Below are 15,123 nucleotides of genomic sequence, written 5' to 3'. Positions count from 1 at the left end.
GCCGCGGTAACAGCTGCGAACTCCTAAAAATGCGCCGTGGGGTTCGGACCGGTAGTTTGGGACTTGGGGTTTAACTTTGGAGCGTGAAGAGCCCCCTCCTCCCATCTTACGTGCGCGGGCAAACAAAATCCTCACCCAGCCGTGCCGTGGGGAAAACACTTTGGATGGATTATTTGTATTATTGCTGCACACGCAATAATACAAATAATCCAAACGAGGCTACAGAGTGGTTATTTCTAAAGGCATGTTGTGACAGGATAACAGAAATGGCTTCAAACTGAGGTTTAGATTGGATATTAGAGGAAATTCTTCCCTGTGAGGGTGGTGAGGCCCTGGCACAGGGAAGCTGTGGCTGCCGCATCCTTGGAGGTGTCCAAGGCCAGATTGGATGGTTGCTCTGAGGAACCTGGGATAGTGGAAAGTGTCCCTGCCAATGGCAGGGGTTTGGAAAGAGGTGATGTCTAAGGTCCACCGGGGAGAAGGTCAGCATTGTACCCAGCTGTCAGAGATAAGAAAGATGGATACAAACCGACTGGCACAAAAGACATTTATTCTCCACCCCCTGGGCTCGGAGGCCGGATGCTGTCTCTGATTTGGCTTGTTGGGAAACACTACCCTGGCTCTTGCCTGCTCAGATCGGGGCTGTAGTGGGGCACCTGAGAGCTGCTGCGGCCTTCAGCTGGGATCAGAGCGACTGCTGCACAGCAAAAGGCCGTGGCAGTAACAGAATCACTTAGGTTGGAAAAGACCTCTGAGATCATCATCAAGTTCAACCTGTGACTGAACACCGCCGTGCCAAGCAGACTATGGCACTGAGTGCCAAGTCCTGTCTTTCCTTAAACTCTCTGAAGGACGGTGAGGTGCCTCTAGCGCCGCCCCGGGCAGCCGTCCCAAGGCTTGCCCACCCCCGCTGCGAGCGGATTCTCCCCGCTCTCCAACCGTTCCTCCCGGCCGCCAGGCGCCGCGCGCGCCCGCCTGGCACCCGCGCCTCAGGGGCGGCGCCGGCGGCGGCGGCGGCGGCGGGGCCATGGCGGACCGGTTGACGCAGCTGCAGGACGCCGTCAACTCGGTAAGGCGGCCGCTGTCTCCGCTCGCCCGAGGCCACGCGACACGGCACGGCACGGGCTCAGCCGCCTGTGCGGGGATGCGGTGATGCGGCCCCCCGCCCGCAGCCCCCCAGCCGGGGGAATGACCGCGGGTGTGGGGTGCGCACCCTCCACACGGCGGGATGCTGGGCGGGCGGGGGTGAGCCGTGAGCCGGGGGGTGGCTGTAGCGATGGGGCAGGGTGATTAATGCCATGTTAATTGTTGCCGGCAGCTCGCGGACCAGTTCTGTAACGCCATCGGAGTGCTGCAGCAGTGCGGCCCGCCGGCCTCCTTCAGCAACATCCAGACTGCCATAAACAAGGATCAGCCCGTGAACCCCACGGAAGGTGAGTCCGGCTCCCTGCGTCTCCTGCACGCGAACGTGTTTCGGGGTAGTGTGTTCGGGAATGCAAAATACGGCCTCGGCAAATAATTCCCCCTTAGTTGGTGCAGTGTTGGAGGATAAGTCGTCAGTGGATGTCGGCTGCACTTTCTGCCTAGCATTGTGACAGCCGAGTTGTGCTTGTTTCTAATAATTCCCTGAGTGATTGCCTGAATTGTGCTGTGTTTTCTGCAGAGTATGCCCAGCTGTTCGCAGCTCTGATCGCTCGCACTGCCAAGGATATTGATGTTCTCATAGATTCCCTGCCTAGTGAAGAATCCACAGCAGCTTTGCAGGTAGGAGTTTCCTAATTCCAGTATCAGAATGCTGCTGAAGGCAGACTTCCTCCTTTTTTTTAAACACATTTTTTCATCTCTAAGCCATGGCGTCATTGAAAAATTATTTTAGTACAAACCTGAATTTTTCATGAGGGTAGCCTGTGAGTACTTTGTAGGCTCAGTGGAAATACTGAACTTGCATCTAGTTCCAAATATGATTATAATCAGTGACAATATTTTAGACTTAGTTTTCTGTTAAAATGTAAAAAAAAGGTGATTTTATAACGCCACCACTATACTGGAAACTGCTCACCTTTTTTTTTTTTTTCAAATAGTAACAGAAAAATATAACAGTACTGATGCTTTGTGCATTGTTTTATTCTTTTTTTTTCCCCTTGTGTAATAATTAATATTTTCTCACATTTAATTTTGTAGCTGCAGAACCAACACTACAGAAGTCTTTTGTTCTTCCACTTTCTTTCTGGTTAAAGACTTTGCAGGGTGTCCTTTAAGTTCTTCAGCTGTGTCACAAAATAATTCCATCGCTTTTTAATAACAAGGAGTCTTCCTTTGAACCAGTCAAACTTGTTTTTTGGTTTTTTTTTTCTATTCTTGACAGATTTTTTTTACTTTGTGACTCCTAATGGCTGGATTTACATCACGTATTTTCTTTTTGGAATGCATGAAAGATGCAGAATGCTGTTAACCTGACAAACCTGATGTACACCTTTAAGATCATCTGGAAGTTTTAAACCTGCAGTGATACTTTGTAACCATTCAAAAGTGTTTTACAGAAGATTGACAGCAAATTGGCCAAAGAGAAATTATTTGGCAGTGGCGTCACATTTGGTTTTAAACAGAGGAGGTTAAATTTGGGAACTTTTCTAGTCACAGTAATTGCTGAACATCCTAATTGGACTTGTTAACATAATTTCCTATAAGTGCATTTTTAATAGCTGAAGATAGAATGCCTGCTGCAGACAAATTCCAGTTTATTCCATCACTGAGCAGGGTCTGACCAAAGTGGCAGCTGGTGTGGCCAAAGCAGGGTGCTCCAGAAGGAGGAGCTGGTTATCCAGTAGGGACATGCTTTCCTTGGAGGTGATACTTCAACAGTTTCTTGCTGTCTTAATGAAGAACTTCTGTCTCAAAAATTTCTGATACTTTCTGTCTGGTGTGGTTTTAAGATAAATTAGCTTGGATTCCATCACTTGTATTCCAGTTTGATTTTTATTTTCTTATTAAATATTCTGATAGTCGCCAAATAAATGGTTTTGAAGATGCTTGAAACACTCAAATATGCACTCTAGGTTTAGTCGAGAAGTGGTAGATAATACTTGGTTAGTAGAAATCTGATTTTTTTATACTAAAGTTGTCTTGGGGTATGTTTCTGAGTATTGAGTATTGTCTTAAATGATAAAAGGAGGTGCTGCTACACGAATGCTCAACACAATTTACCTGCCCCATGTGAGTTCCCTTTTGGTGAAGTTGACAGTACAAATTCTGCTCTAATTCATTAGTTAGTTGCAGTCAACTATTAAACAAGAGAACCTTTTTCTTTTTTAGGGAGTACCAGCTGTTCCCTCAGCATCCTTGAGTAGCAAAGTCACTTTAGGGTTCTGTTGAAGATCCTTGCTTTTCCCTGTTGCCTAATATCAAAAGAGGAAACTCTTGCAAGAGTGTTAAAATAGTAAAATAAAGAGCAGGCCTTTATTGGAAGCTTCCAGATGTCCCAGTGGTCATGGGCATTGGGACACACCCAGCATCAGATTTCTACAATTTTATGAGTTTAACAAATTAGCATGTCTAATAAATATTGCCAATTAGAAGAGTAGTTGATTAGGTAGTTTTTCCTGCATTCTACCCTATTGGAGTTGTTTCAGGGACTTTTTCGTACCATTTCTTGTGTGTTCTCAGATTCTGGTTGGAAAACAAAACAAATCCTGGTCAGGCTTCTTCTTTGTAAGAATAAGACTAAACAGGGTTCCAAGTATGCATTAGAAGGGTTAGCTTATTGTTCTAAAGAGAAATTGTAGGAAAAATACTAGGACTGTGTGATAGTAGCATACAGAGGTATTAATATATGAAAAATACATTAAAAGGCAAAAATATTTGGGCATCATCCTGGTTTTGCTTTGAAGGCTGCGTGCCTGTACCGGCTGGAGGAGGAGAACCACGAGGCAGCGGCGCGACTGGAGGAGGTCGTGTACCGTGGGGATGTGCTGCTCGAGAAGATCCAGAGCGCCCTGGCCGACATCGCCCAGTCGCAGCTGAAGACGCGGAGCGGCACCCACACCCAGCCCCTGCCCGACTCGTAGCGCCAGGGGGCACCGCGGCCCTTCCCAAGATACACCGGGAATGGATGGGCTGGCCCCGCCCTCCCGCGGGGCTGCCTCGCGCTCTGCTCCGCGTCGGGAGAGGCGGTTTTGGCTCAGCTCGGCTGCGGGTTTTGTGTGAGAAACGCTGCTATAAGGGCTCTGTTACAGATCTGCGTGGGCTAATGTTTCTTTGACTTACAACGAGCTTTCTGGTCACAAATATTACTTCAATCGAATTTGTTGAAATAAACCTGCAGGTATCTGATATTGACATTTATTATTGTTTGGAATTCACAAATGAGCCTTTGAGTCCATTGTTACCACTGATGCACTTGTTCTTGCTTGTGCTATTTCGCTGCTTTTACTGATATTCTGTATTTTCTTGGCAACTGGTGAGTGCCTCTAAAGCAGCAGTGATGAGGAGGCATTGGATGACTGGATAAAAATCAGCAGTGAGAAAACTTAAAATAGCTTATTACATAAAGTTGCTTTTCAGTGTAAGCCGCAGCTGCCATATGAATGCTGTGGTCATAAGCAGCAAGATTCCCGTTGTTCCCAAGGTGCTCTACAGAGATGTATTTATCTTCACACAATCACAGAATGAACTTCTGCTCTTCGTTGTAGGACTACAGAAATACGAATATCTCTTACGATATTTGAAATAAAAGCCCAACACAAAACCAGCAGCTAATGTAGGGTTCAAAGCATGAACTTGGGGTTAAACTTGCTCATTTTCTGTTGTTTTGAGTTACCAGCCTTGTTATTGCAGGATGTTGTTTGTTGCCACATAACATCTGCTCATTTCCTGATCAAAACTACCTCTTTCTATATATCGACTACACTGTCATTGACTTGAAAGCACCCAGACAAATCAGAGCAGTTCAAAAATGCCTTTAGCATGCAACAAGTGTAGCACAGCACAGTGTTTTGAGGATTAAAAAAGACAAAGGTGTTCCTACCTTTAACAAATACTAAAACTGTAAGTACTTAATAAGACTGGTATTTCATTGCTTAATAATATTTTATTAAATGTGCATATCTGTAGTCATAAATTTAATCTACTGTTGTGGAACTCTTGTACTATCAGGTTCTGCAGAAGGAAAAAAAGATTGGAGGGTGAACAGACTACAGTACAGCCCAAGGCCTATGGCAGCTTGTCCTTGATTTATATTGCCCATGTCCTGGGGAGGCTTGAGAGGCCAGATTTTCATTTGAAGTCAGTCCTGGGGCCTGGTTTTTGGGTTTTCCTGGAAAAACTACATCCAGTGCTTCTCAAGATGGTTTGGATTAGGGTGGGCTGAATTGTTGTTGTTTGTTTGCTTTTTGAATTAATGGACTTGAAAAGAGGGAGAATTTTGGGCTTTATCGATTTTTTTTTTTTTTTTTGGGGATGTCTTGAATTGAGATTTATATGTTGCTGGAAAAGGGATTTGATCTTCATAGTAGATTCCCTGTTACAGCTTAACATTTGCATCACCTCACACTTGTTAACTTGGGAACTGTGGGAGACAGTACATCTTCAGCAACCACAGTTCTTTTCATTTCATGGGCTTCTGTTTTTTTATTCTTGAAACCTGCTCTATTTCTGCAGCCTGATACTGCCTAGCTGTGGAAGCTCTTTCTTCTAGTTGCTGTTTAAGGATCAAATAAGTAGTCATACTTGGAAGTAAACCTTAATCAGAGGTATAAAAATGTTCCTTCATAAGAACATTCAATGTTTCAACACTTCAGCTGTTGTAGATTTTCACCCGCTCTTTCACAGTCTGCTGCTTGATCAGCAAAGTATGTATCTTCTGTCGGGTCTGTTGGGTCTGATGCAACAAAAGAGGGAAAACATTGATTTGCTACAGCTGTTTAATGGACAAAGCATTAGATTGGGCTGGAGATGTTGATTCCTTTGCCCTTTATCATGTGCTGATTTGTCCAGCTGCTGCTATTGAGGTTTGAACATCTCTGTTCAGAACACACTGTGAGATGGTAGATCTCCTTGTACTCGGGCAAGAATTGTAGGGCATGCAGGCTTACAGGGTCTGGGTCATTTATAGCACTCCTACTTTCAGTGCATAAGAAAAACTGTGGAGTCAGAGAATCATAGAATGGAATGGGATCTTAAAGCTCATCTGATTCCAACCCCCTGCTGGACACCTTCCACTATCCCAGTTCGTTCAGAGCCCCATTCAACCTGGTCTTGGACACTTCCAGGGATGGGGCAGCCACAGCATCTCTTGGCAATCTGTGCCAGGGCCTCACCTCTCTCACAGGGAACAATTTCTTCCACATACCCAATCTAAACATTCTCTCTGTCAGTGTGAAGCCATTGCCCCTTGTCCTGTCATTCCAGGCCATTGTTAAGAGTCTTTCTCCAAGTTTCCTGTGGGTTCCCTTCAGGCACTGCAAGGCCACACTGCGGTCACGTCTCCAGGCAGAGCACTCCCAATTCCCTCAGCCTTTCCTCCCAGCAGAGCTGCTCCATCCCTCTGATCCCCTTGGTGTCCCTGCTCTGGCCTGGCTCCAGCAGCTCTCTGTCCGTCCTGTGCTGGGATCCCAGAGCTGGATGCAGCCCTGCAGGGGGGGCTGAGCAGAGCGGGGCGGAGGGGCAGAATCCCCCCCGCCCTGCTGCCCTTGGGTTCTGAGTTGGGGCAGGGTCAACTGTCACCCACAGCCCCCAAGTCCTTCTGCCAGGGCTGCTCCCTCTGCTCATCCCCAGCCTGTGTGACATTGTGTCTTCTTGAGAAGCCTTGACTGCTTCCCAAATTTTAATACCAGAGAGAAGGGGACAAAGTGGGGGGGGGGGAACAAAGCAGACACAGCAACTGGTAACAAACATATGAGATTACCTGCAAGAGAGTTGTGAAAGAAAACTTAGGTTGAGACAAGAGAATAGATGTAGAGCACATGGGAAGAAAACAAAAGTGTTGAGCAATGGTTCTGCATGTTATGTTAGACAAAGAGTACTGCCCAGTGAACAAATTGTGCTTTGAAGAAAGATAGTACAGAGCATAATGGAAAATTCCATTGAAAAACAATCTCAGCCACTTCAAATGAGCAGGAGCATCTCACACTTGGAATCCATTTAGCCCTCTGGCAAAGATGTTGGAATCAGTTTAGTAAACATAAGCAACTGATCAAATCCTAGTCTTTACTATAAACAACCATGCTTGGAGAAAAGGAACACCGCACAGGAGCTGTTCTCTTTTTCAGAGACAAGGATACAGAGGAATTTGTACACTTGTTTTTAAAGGTACTGGGAAAAGTGTGTTAACATTATTTTAGCTTAATGTCTGTATAGAGTTAATCTTGGCTTCTATTGCAAATGATCTTGGAAGATCTGGGAGCTTCTGCTGTGTGTGGCATGGGGAAAGTGTCTTGGCCATCCCCACAGACTTCATGCCAAAAGATTTTGGGAGTTTTCAACAATACATGCAAGAGACTGGCAGGCTGGAGAGAGCTCTGCTCAGATGGAGCTTGGGCCTTGGTACACAGCAGGCTGAGCATGAGCCAGCAGCTGGCCCAGGAATACAATGGGCCAGCAGCATCCAGGGTGTTGAGGACTCTCCGTGTGTGGAGACACGAGGCTTGACTCCATTTCAGAAGGCTGATTTATTATGTTAAATATTATATTAAAATACTACATTAAGACTATACTAAAAGAACAGAGAGATCAGAAGGCTACAACAAGAACAGAATAGAATAACAAAATCCTGTGACTGCTCACAGCCTTGGCACAGGTGGCTGTGATTGGTCATCAATGGAAAACAATCCACATGGACCAATCATGGATGCACCTGTTGCATTCCACAGCAGCAGATAGTAATTGTTTACATTTCTCTCCTGAGGCTCCTCAGCTTCTCAGGAGAGGAAAAATCCCAGCAAAGGATTTTTCATAATATCATGGCTACACCAGGGCTGTGTTAGGGGGAGCACAGCCTGTAGATCAAGGAAAGTGATCATTTCCCTGTGTTCAGCACATGTTGGAGTGCACCTGGAACACTCCCAATAGCTGTGGGCCCCCAGGGTCAGCATGGGCTGGAGCACATCCCCTGGGAACTAGGCTGGGAACAGGATTGGCTTTGGGACATCTAAGAGCAGCCTGCCCATGGGATGGCTTTGGGGACGCCTAACAACAGTCTGCCCACACTTATGGGGGCTTATGAAAAGACAGGACCAGGCTGTTCACAGTGGTGCTTGGCAGAAGGAGAATGATGGTGAACAGAGATTGGAACAGAGGTTCACAAGGAAAAGTGTTTTTCACATTGGGACAAATAAATTTTGCAACACAGTCCCCAGAGAAGCTGAAAATCCTGGGAGGTTTTTCAAGACTTGGCTGCTTAAAGCTCTGGCCAGCCTCATGTGACCTCACAGCTGACTGACCTCTGCTCAGGAGATGGAATTAGACTCCTCCTGAGGTCCCTCCTCTTCATCCTGTGGATATGAGACACGCACAGCTTCAGAAAGAGCCAAGTGTTAAGGAATGTTGTGTCCCCATTATAGAAAGGCAGATCTGGAAGGCAGAAAACTTGAGGTATCTCATATCAGCCTCATTCCTATTGATGAGACTTTGTGATGTGCTGGGAGGCCACTGAGTTGACCTTATGTGTGGTGTGAAATTCCATGCTGTAGCAACCCAAGTTTCCAACAGGTGCCCTCAGAGAGTGTGATATGCAAAATCCACATCCTACACTTAGAGAAAACTGATCTGTCAGATGATGCTGACTCACTGTTAGACAAAGGCAGACTCCTCTACAGAAAGAAATTGTGTTTTACGTCGCTTGTTATATAGTCTTACATAAGAAATGACAAAAGTGCAATTTTCAGGCATTAAACCTGAGGCTAGAGAAAAAGTTTTATTCTAGCTTTTTCAAGATCTGTGGAAGAAAGCTTGAATGACTTTTATTGACTTAAAAACATTTTATTGATTGACTGACACCCTGTAACCTGTAACCCATGTTGTAGCAACAAAGAGCACAGAAAACAAAATTTGCCAGCTTATGTTCACATTTCAGGTATGTCAGACACTGTTTTAGGTGCTTGCAGTAAGTGGCATCCACAGTGGAAATGATCTTTAGGAAGCTTCTGTCTGTTTCAATGTTTTTAGTGTAACATGCTTTGAAGGATGCAGCTTGACAATGATTGCATGCTGTTTGTGTACACTTAGATGCATGTTTTATGTTTATTTTTGTTTCCTGTAAAGCCTTATAGGCTTGTTCACTGTAGCTAGACCAGGAATTTTATATTCTTGCTGCTGCTGCTCACTCACCCAGCATGGACAAGCAGCTGAACACATTCACCTCATGCTCTGAGCACAAAGGATTGTCTGTTTTAAAGCTGTTTACACCAGAACCATGTTTCTTCTGAATTTCTGTTTGTACCTAACATTCAAAAAGCATAACACAACAGTGCAAACAGTTTTCCTCTGACCATTTTAATTTGATATTTGCTTACTGTAAATATTACTTGGGTCCTGGGTTTAGCCTCTTACATGCTTGATGGCCTAAATGAATAATTTTGTGAAGTAGAAATTTGTAGCTCAGTAAGGACTGTGTAATTTGGCTCTGATACATCCTTCCTCCACCCTGCCCACTTAAAAAGAGAAGATTGGAATAAAAGCCTTCTTTCAGAAAAAAACGTACTCTGTTCTATGACTGTGTGGGAAAGCAATTAAATGCACATTAACTTTCCACAAGTGCTACAAAAAAATCCCAATTGTTTTCTCAAGCCATGACTCGAGAGAGAAGCCACATTCATTAAAAGAAAGCACAACACCTTTGAAGCTAAGAGCTCAGAAGAAGAGGGCTCTTACACTTGAGATTGTGGAGGCAGGACTTCTGCAGGAGTTCCTCTGGTGCTTTCTCCAGGTATTGCAGAATAATGAATAGGCAGAAGTAACAGTATATGTGCTTGGTGCCTTCCACTGGGAAAGACAGGGGAAGTCAGATTTTGTTTCAGCACTGAAGAAGGTCAATATAGAAGGAAAAATGTCAGGGCAGTCAGAATACAATTGTTCCCAACCTAACAAACCTTGCTGAAAAGAAAAAAAAATCTTGTTCCCTCTCTCTATTTTCTTTCCAGAGGTATCAGAAAAAATGTGGGTTCTCCAGTCAGCCTGCCATTTTATTTTGAATGCTCATATCAGCAAACAATATAAGCAAGGATTCATTCCAAAAACTGGGCAGTGTTCAGATGTGCCAGTCAGCACCCTGGATGTTTACTGGACTTAGGACTGAAGGCATAGCTTTGGCAATGGAGGTTTTCTCTTGGGGGTGTTCTAAAAACAGCAATAGGCTGCTGCCAGGAAGCTTTCCCTATTGTCACCATGATATTTTATGAAAAATCCTTTGCTAGGATTTTTCCCTCCTGAAGAGCTGAGGGCCTCAGGAAAGAAATGTAAACAATAACTATCTGCTGCTGTGAAATGCAACAGGGTGCATCTGTGATTGATGGATGTTGATTGTTTCTAATTAATAACTAATCACAGATGCAGTTAGCTTGGACTCTGAGAGTCACAAGTCTTTGTTAGTGCATTCCTTTCTTGTTCTTTCTAGCCTTCCGATGAATCTTTTTCTCTCTGTTCTTTTAGTATAGTTTTAATGTATCATTTTATTATATATCATAATATAATAAACCAGCCTTCTGAAACATGGAGTTGAGATTCTCGTCTCTCCACTCGTCCCAGGAGCACCCCACAGAGCATTCACCACACCCTATGTGGCAGTGCAGTGAGAGTACAGTAATTTGTCCAGCTTCTGCTACAGAAAACCCACCAGAATAATTCAGCTGTTGTCAAATGGTGATTGATGGAGTGGAAGCAGATCCTGTATTTCCCTGGTGCCAGGTATGTGTGTGTGTAAAGCTAAGGAGGCATCCTGACTATCCTTGGCACCACAAAGCAGGATATGTGCCTCCCTGTGCAGCTACTGTGTGATTTACAGAGGCACAGTGTAAAATCATGGAAGGGAAACACTGCAGAGAAGAAGAAAAAACATCTTGGATTAATTCAAGGGCAGTGAGTGAGTGTCTAATGCCCACCTCACAGCAGATGCCCTGGTGTCCCTCCTCGCTCCCTACAGCATCAGTCAGGGCTAGGGCTGCAGCATGGATGTGCATTCACCCTCAGCAATGGAGAAGCCAAGTCACGTCTAAATTTGATTACTAAAGGATGCGTGATGTCGTCCTCCTTCCCCAAAAGGCACTGAGTTTGAACACAAAATGATGGAACTGGTTCAAATTACATGGTTTTAATTTGTGCTGTGGGAACTAGCTATGGAAAGGTGCCTACAGTGGATCTGGGTAGAGTGTTCCAACTTGCTTCAGACATCCAAGAGCGCAAACCTGAGTGCTTTAGCAAAGGAGAACTCACATTCCCAGGCACTCTATAAGTCCTGAGGCTTTCAGTGTGCCAGACAGATCCAAGGGGAGCACAGGGTGGGATCTGCCCTTGCTGATGTTGGTCAACAGGAAGAGAAATACTTCCTGTGGTTCCAACAGGCTGGTTTATGTGCTGAGAGAGAGTGAAATCCTCCAGTGAGGCAGAAGGAGGAGCTCTGACTTGTTCTGGTGTGCTCAAGCGTGCAAAGAACAATTCTGCTCTGGCATTAGTATTTTTCAGCAGAGAACAATTGTGTTTGGCTGCTTCCTCTGCAGGTATTTTGAAGCAGCTTCAGGTGAATGAGTAGGGATCCACTTGCACCTGTGTGGTTCCTTCCACCTGGTCCTTAATTGACCAATTAAAAGTAATTGAGTAATAAATCCCTGCCAACCTCTCTAACAGGAGAAGGAATTCAGGAGGTGAGGCATGAGAAAAGGCAGTGGTTTTAATCTCAGGTGTAGCTGGGTAGTGAAGGATCAATTTTCTCTTCACAAAAGTTGTCATGAGCTTGTATGATTTAATGAAATGGCTTGGCATCTGTAGATGCCAGTGATCCTGAACTGTGTGACTTGTTCTTTATGACTGGGTCATATTTAATTGTCTGTTGTGTAACTGGATATTAACCCCATCTGAAGGCCTGACTTTGATGGGCTGTGGAATACACAATAAATTGTAGGCTAAAATGCAAAAAAACCATTCCTTTCAGAGAAAATCTATCAGGAAGAATCCTATGGAGCAGAGTCAGAAATGAATCTGATCATTAGAGTAATGAAGTGATAATATTTACCACAATAAGCAAGATTGTGCCTATATCCTGCATAGCTCTTTATGCTTGGTGGCTGCCAGAATAAAGCTGCAGCAATGTAACTTCTGAAATAACAAAGTTAAAGTGCAAATGAGTTGTTCCCCTCGTAAAGGGAAATTGTGGTTCCTTTCTGTCCATCCCATCTGATGCCAAGGGACAGCAGAATTTTGGCAATTAACTGTACATTTTCCAGAGTCACCTGTTTTCAGTCCAAGCCTGTTGTGACTTATGGCTTTTCAAAAAGACATCAGCCCCAGCCTTAGTGACAGGGATTGTTAAAATTCTTTGTTACCTCTTCATGGCATAGAACTGGATTTTTTCTTAGATTATCCAAGTACTTAATCTCTTACTCCTGCAGGGAATGGGCACCTTAACTGTGCCCTTGATCAGCTGTGCTCACTTGCTATGGTTTTCCAGTATTGGTGACTCCTGGGTCATGGTGGTGTGGTTCCTGTGTTTGGGTTGTGTCACTGGATTCTTGGAACTAAACACCATGTGGTGCTGTGCAGCTGGTCTTGCCCACTGTGGCAGCCCCTTCCACTTTCATCCTGTGTTTAGCCCTTGTTAGGTGAATTCTGACCAGCGTGTGCACAAAACCTGATCTCTGGTGCTAGTTTATTACTCTGTCCCACTGTGATCAAAGGGGATGTGATTTCCCAGAAACAGGACTGCAGGATTGCACTGGACTGCTTGTGAGGAGACATTGCACTGCATGACTTTGAATTATCTTTTTTGCTTATGATTCATAATCCTGACGTACTCAGGAACTCTTGACCAGACACAATAGAGGTAGCTGCTGCACTTGCCAGAAATGCATTGTTCTGGTGTTTTAACCCTCTTTAACCTTGTGCTGAGGAGAGATGTGTGCCAAAATTGGTTACGAGGAGGCGGTCTTCCTTGTGACCACCTGGATGGATTCCTTTCTTTCAAAATCTTCAGCTCAGTCCTTTGAGAGCACATCTTCAGTCAGTCTCTCAGTCTAGAAGAACACAGTTGCAGAGAACAAGGACTCTCTGTTTAAACAGTTTGTGGTCATGTTTGCTTACAGTTTTCAAGGGATATCCACACACCACTCTGTCAAACACTAGATTCAATGCCAGGCTTTTCTCTCAAAAATGTTCCACCTTGCCTGGAATCACTCACAGTGTCAGTCATCCAGACAGACAGACTGAGAATGTGTGGATGTGGCCCATGTTCTAGTGTGAGTCAATATATCCAAGAGGAGGGGGTAGTCACAGCCTCCAGTCTTTGCACACAGACACAGAATAGAAGTGGAAAAGGGATGCAAAGATTCACCATTCCAGAACAGTCTGTAACCCCAGGTCAAGTAGTTTCAGGTGCTGAGCATGGCGATGAATAAAACCCTATTTGAGAGACTTGAGGGAGTTCTCAGATTCACTCCATGGGCACAGCTTTCAGAGGGATACAATTCATGCCTCTCTTAAGCGAAGGCTGGCTTGACCTACATACTCCTGGAACAGACACTTGAGACAGCAAGCCCCTAGAACCGCTAGATTTGGTGGCTAATTAAACTGAATAAACAAATAAGAGTTATTAGAAAACAAAAGGTGAACATTGTGCACAAGGTTTTATTATTGCAATAATAAATTGCACCGATACCCCATCTAGAGGGACGGGTGTTACTGTTTGTCCATCCAAACCCAGCATTTTGCCTTGGAGCAGTAGGAAAGGATTTCCTTTGTGTCCCTCATTGCAGCAGCTTTAGGGAGATCTACCCAAAGAACCGCAGAACTGCTCCATTCCATGCTGGCCACCAGATGAGGTGGCATCAGCTGGGGACAAAGCTGGCCTTTGTTACCTGGGAGGATGGCAAATGTGTGTGTGAGGGGCAAGGATGGGGCAAGTTACTCAAAAGACAAATCAGTCCGTTTCCCCAGTGCAGACAGGGTCTGTGTGCCCACCACACTCCAGCTGTGCCTGCAGTCTGACAGGATAAAAGGACCAGGGAAGGACTAGGGCTTGCTGTAATTCAACAGCAGCTTAAAAGGAGGTGTGTCTCTTTGTCACAGGGCCAGATGCACAATGATGACTAAAGCCATCCTCTGGACTTGAGACTACAACATGAAAGCTGTATTTTTGGAGTTTCCTGTCTGAGGCTGATTTTCTCCCCCATGCAGCCAGTGAGGTGCCATCAGCTCACAGACAGCACAATAATGTTCCAAAACCCAGGAAACCATTTAATCAGGTGTTTTAAGCTTGCATGCCTTAATATTGCAAAGGATGGAAATTTACAATAAATAAACTTTGTGGAATGGGTATAAGTTGGAGGGGAAAATAGCCTGATTGCCTGAAAGGTTTAGAGAGCCAGAATATATCAGCAAGGTGCTTTAATTACTCTTGGTATTAATGCCTCTGTCACTGCTACAGCTTTCAGAAAACTACCTTTTCTAACTGTCTCTAATTGGAGGTAGAAAAAGCAGTCTAGGATGACTCACACATGTCTGGAAAGGCCAGAATACTTTTCTCCTTGCATGTTTCATCACAAAATTTTTAAGAAATTACTGTAGAGTGATGTCACTCAAGGAAAACGTCAGCCCACCAGAGCTGCCCACAAGTTTGCTTTTATAAAGAAGGTTGAATAGTTCAGCCTGTGTTAATGCTTAAGCTGACCAGACATTTCTCACTGATCACATTTTCCTTGATGTCCTTTTGGAGAGGCCGTGGCACAGGGGTTTTGCAAACGTAACTCCTTCCCACGTCTGCTGTGTTTACTTATCACATGTTTGGAGATACCTACTTTGGCATATCAATGTTAAAAACAGCTTTAGGTGCTGAGCAGGGAGAAGAATAATCCCATTTGAGAGGGGAGGGGAAGAATAATTTTTATCTTCACCCATTTCTTCCCATCCTTCCTAATTTTTCTTCTG

General features: G+C 44.6%; 1 protein-coding gene across 1 annotated transcript; it reads left to right on the top strand.

The window, feature by feature from the left end:
- The first annotated feature begins 914 nt into the window (after positions 1 to 914).
- On the top strand, positions 915 to 4,329 carry MED21 (mediator complex subunit 21). The gene is made up of 4 exons (XM_041468716.1): positions 915 to 1,069; positions 1,319 to 1,433; positions 1,664 to 1,764; positions 3,888 to 4,329. The coding sequence occupies exons 1-4, from the start codon at positions 1,028 to 1,030 to the stop codon at positions 4,062 to 4,064; spliced, it is 435 nt and encodes a 144-aa protein (XP_041324650.1). The 5' UTR covers positions 915 to 1,027; the 3' UTR covers positions 4,065 to 4,329.
- Positions 4,330 to 15,123: the final 10,794 nt, after the last annotated feature.

Source organism: Pyrgilauda ruficollis, unplaced genomic scaffold (assembly GCF_017590135.1).
Source record: "Pyrgilauda ruficollis isolate IOZ18807 unplaced genomic scaffold, ASM1759013v1 scaffold229, whole genome shotgun sequence".
In the NCBI taxonomy this organism is placed as follows: Eukaryota; Metazoa; Chordata; class Aves; order Passeriformes; family Passeridae; genus Pyrgilauda; species Pyrgilauda ruficollis.
Note: the sequence above shows the minus strand (reverse complement) of the source record. Positions and strands in the feature narration are given on the sequence as shown.